The 1,749-nt window shown below is 34.1% G+C and overlaps 1 protein-coding gene across 1 annotated transcript; it reads right to left on the bottom strand.

The window, feature by feature from the left end:
- Positions 1-986: 986 nt before the first annotated feature.
- gngt1 (guanine nucleotide binding protein (G protein), gamma transducing activity polypeptide 1) lies at positions 987-1,627 on the bottom strand. The gene is made up of 2 exons (XM_020614226.1): positions 1,532-1,627; positions 987-1,348 (listed from the first exon to the last, which is right to left on the bottom strand). Exons 1-2 carry the CDS (start codon positions 1,625-1,627, stop codon positions 1,223-1,225), a joined length of 222 nt encoding a protein of 73 aa, XP_020469882.1. The 3' UTR covers positions 987-1,222.
- Positions 1,628-1,749: the final 122 nt, after the last annotated feature.

Genomic DNA, 1,749 nt, shown 5'->3' with positions numbered 1-1,749 from the left:
GGAGGCAAACGAGGTAAATATTAACTTCGGTGGAAAATTTTATTGTTTTGTAATGTTTGACTCCACATTTAGTTTCGGTATCAGGGCAAATACCACCATTAAACAAATAGAAAATAGGTTATCTAGTAATTTTCGTAAAAGCCTCCCACATTTTAAGGTTTCACATTTATTACAGTAAAGCAGTGTTTCTCAAACAAGGGGTTCCAGAAAAAGAAACTAAATTGACTTAAAATAAGACAAAAATTAATTATCTAAACCAAAATGTGGATAGATTTGTTGATAGGTTGCTGGTGTATGGAGACCACACAATATCTAGTCAAGAGGATACATATTGTGACGTTTTTGTATTTTGTATTGAATTTTGTTATATTAATATATCAAAATTAGGAATGGGGTAATTACCCCATTCCTAATTTTAATTTTTTAAAATTATTTTATTTTAATTTTAATGGGGCAATTATCCCATTCCTAATTAAAATTCGGAATGGGGTAATGTAAATTTTAGATCACTCCAGGCATCTGTTTAAAAAGTGTTTGAGCTATGTAACATGTATCACCTTTTATTGATGTGTTCATCACTGTTCGGAGGTAATGCACTTTTAAAGCAGCACAAAATTGCCTTGCCCGTAACTTAATGCAACAACACAGTGACAAAAACCACTTCAGACTTAATTTTTGCTAAAATAGCTCAAACAAGTTTCAAGAGTCTGCAAACAGATTTTTATGAAGAAATAAATTATAACTCATGGCAGTCTGACATTGCATTAGGAATAAAAACAACTCTACAAAAAGAGCAGAAAACCTGCAAACACAACATGTCCCTTTTCAGCTGATATTTACCATGGTCTATATGACAAAATGATAATGTTTTCATAAAGAGTTATGACTGATGGGACCAAGCTGAGTTATAAACAAGCAAATATAATGGCAGTTGTTTCTGTGCATGAAACAACACTTTGATCAGACCATTTGAAAGAGAAACATTAACTCTTGCCAACTACAACTTTTTTATAGTAAATTACATCCTTTCAAAGAATAAAATTACAAGGCTACAAATCTAGCCAGACGATAGGGAATTGTTTACATGGGATCTCATGAAGTATTATAAATTATTTCTTTATTGTGTCTTTCTAGTCTTCTCAGTCAGCAAATTAATTCTGTGAAGGGAGGGAGAATGTCCTCGAGTTCCAGTTTGAGATATGAAAATCTAATCAGGCCCAGCCTAGCTGACGACACAGCCACCTTTCTCCTTGAAGGGGTTCTTCTCCTCTGAAATCCCTTTGACCAGGGTGTCCTCCTCCACTCCAGCCTGAATGTAGTCCTTGATTTCCTCACAACATTTAGATGTCTAGTGATCAGACAAGAGTGTTAAGACAGTCAGTTCAGTTTTATGTGCTGGTGCTGATAGAATTAATTGCACTTTGCAGAACTGCATTCAAACAGGTTGGCAATTTTTTTTTAGTTGTTGTTGTTTTTTGTTTTTGGCATTTCAAGGACACAACCTATTCACCACTGCAGCAGCAGAACTTACCATCCACCTTTCAAGTTTCACTTCAAGTTTTAGTTGATTTACTTCCATTAAAGCCTTGTCCTTGTCAGTCAGTTCTTCCACGTTTATGATTGGCATTCTCTGACAAAAAAAGGAAACACTGAGCAATTTTTGCAAAATATTCACCCTCTTATGAAAGATAAAACATGTGCTATCCCATAATTTCAAATAAAATGCAAAAGAAAGAAACAAATGCACTT

Source organism: Monopterus albus, unplaced genomic scaffold (genome assembly GCF_001952655.1).
Source record: "Monopterus albus unplaced genomic scaffold, M_albus_1.0 scaffold143.1, whole genome shotgun sequence".
NCBI lineage: Eukaryota > Metazoa > Chordata > Actinopteri > Synbranchiformes > Synbranchidae > Monopterus > Monopterus albus.
This window is presented reverse-complemented; position numbering and strand designations above follow the sequence as displayed.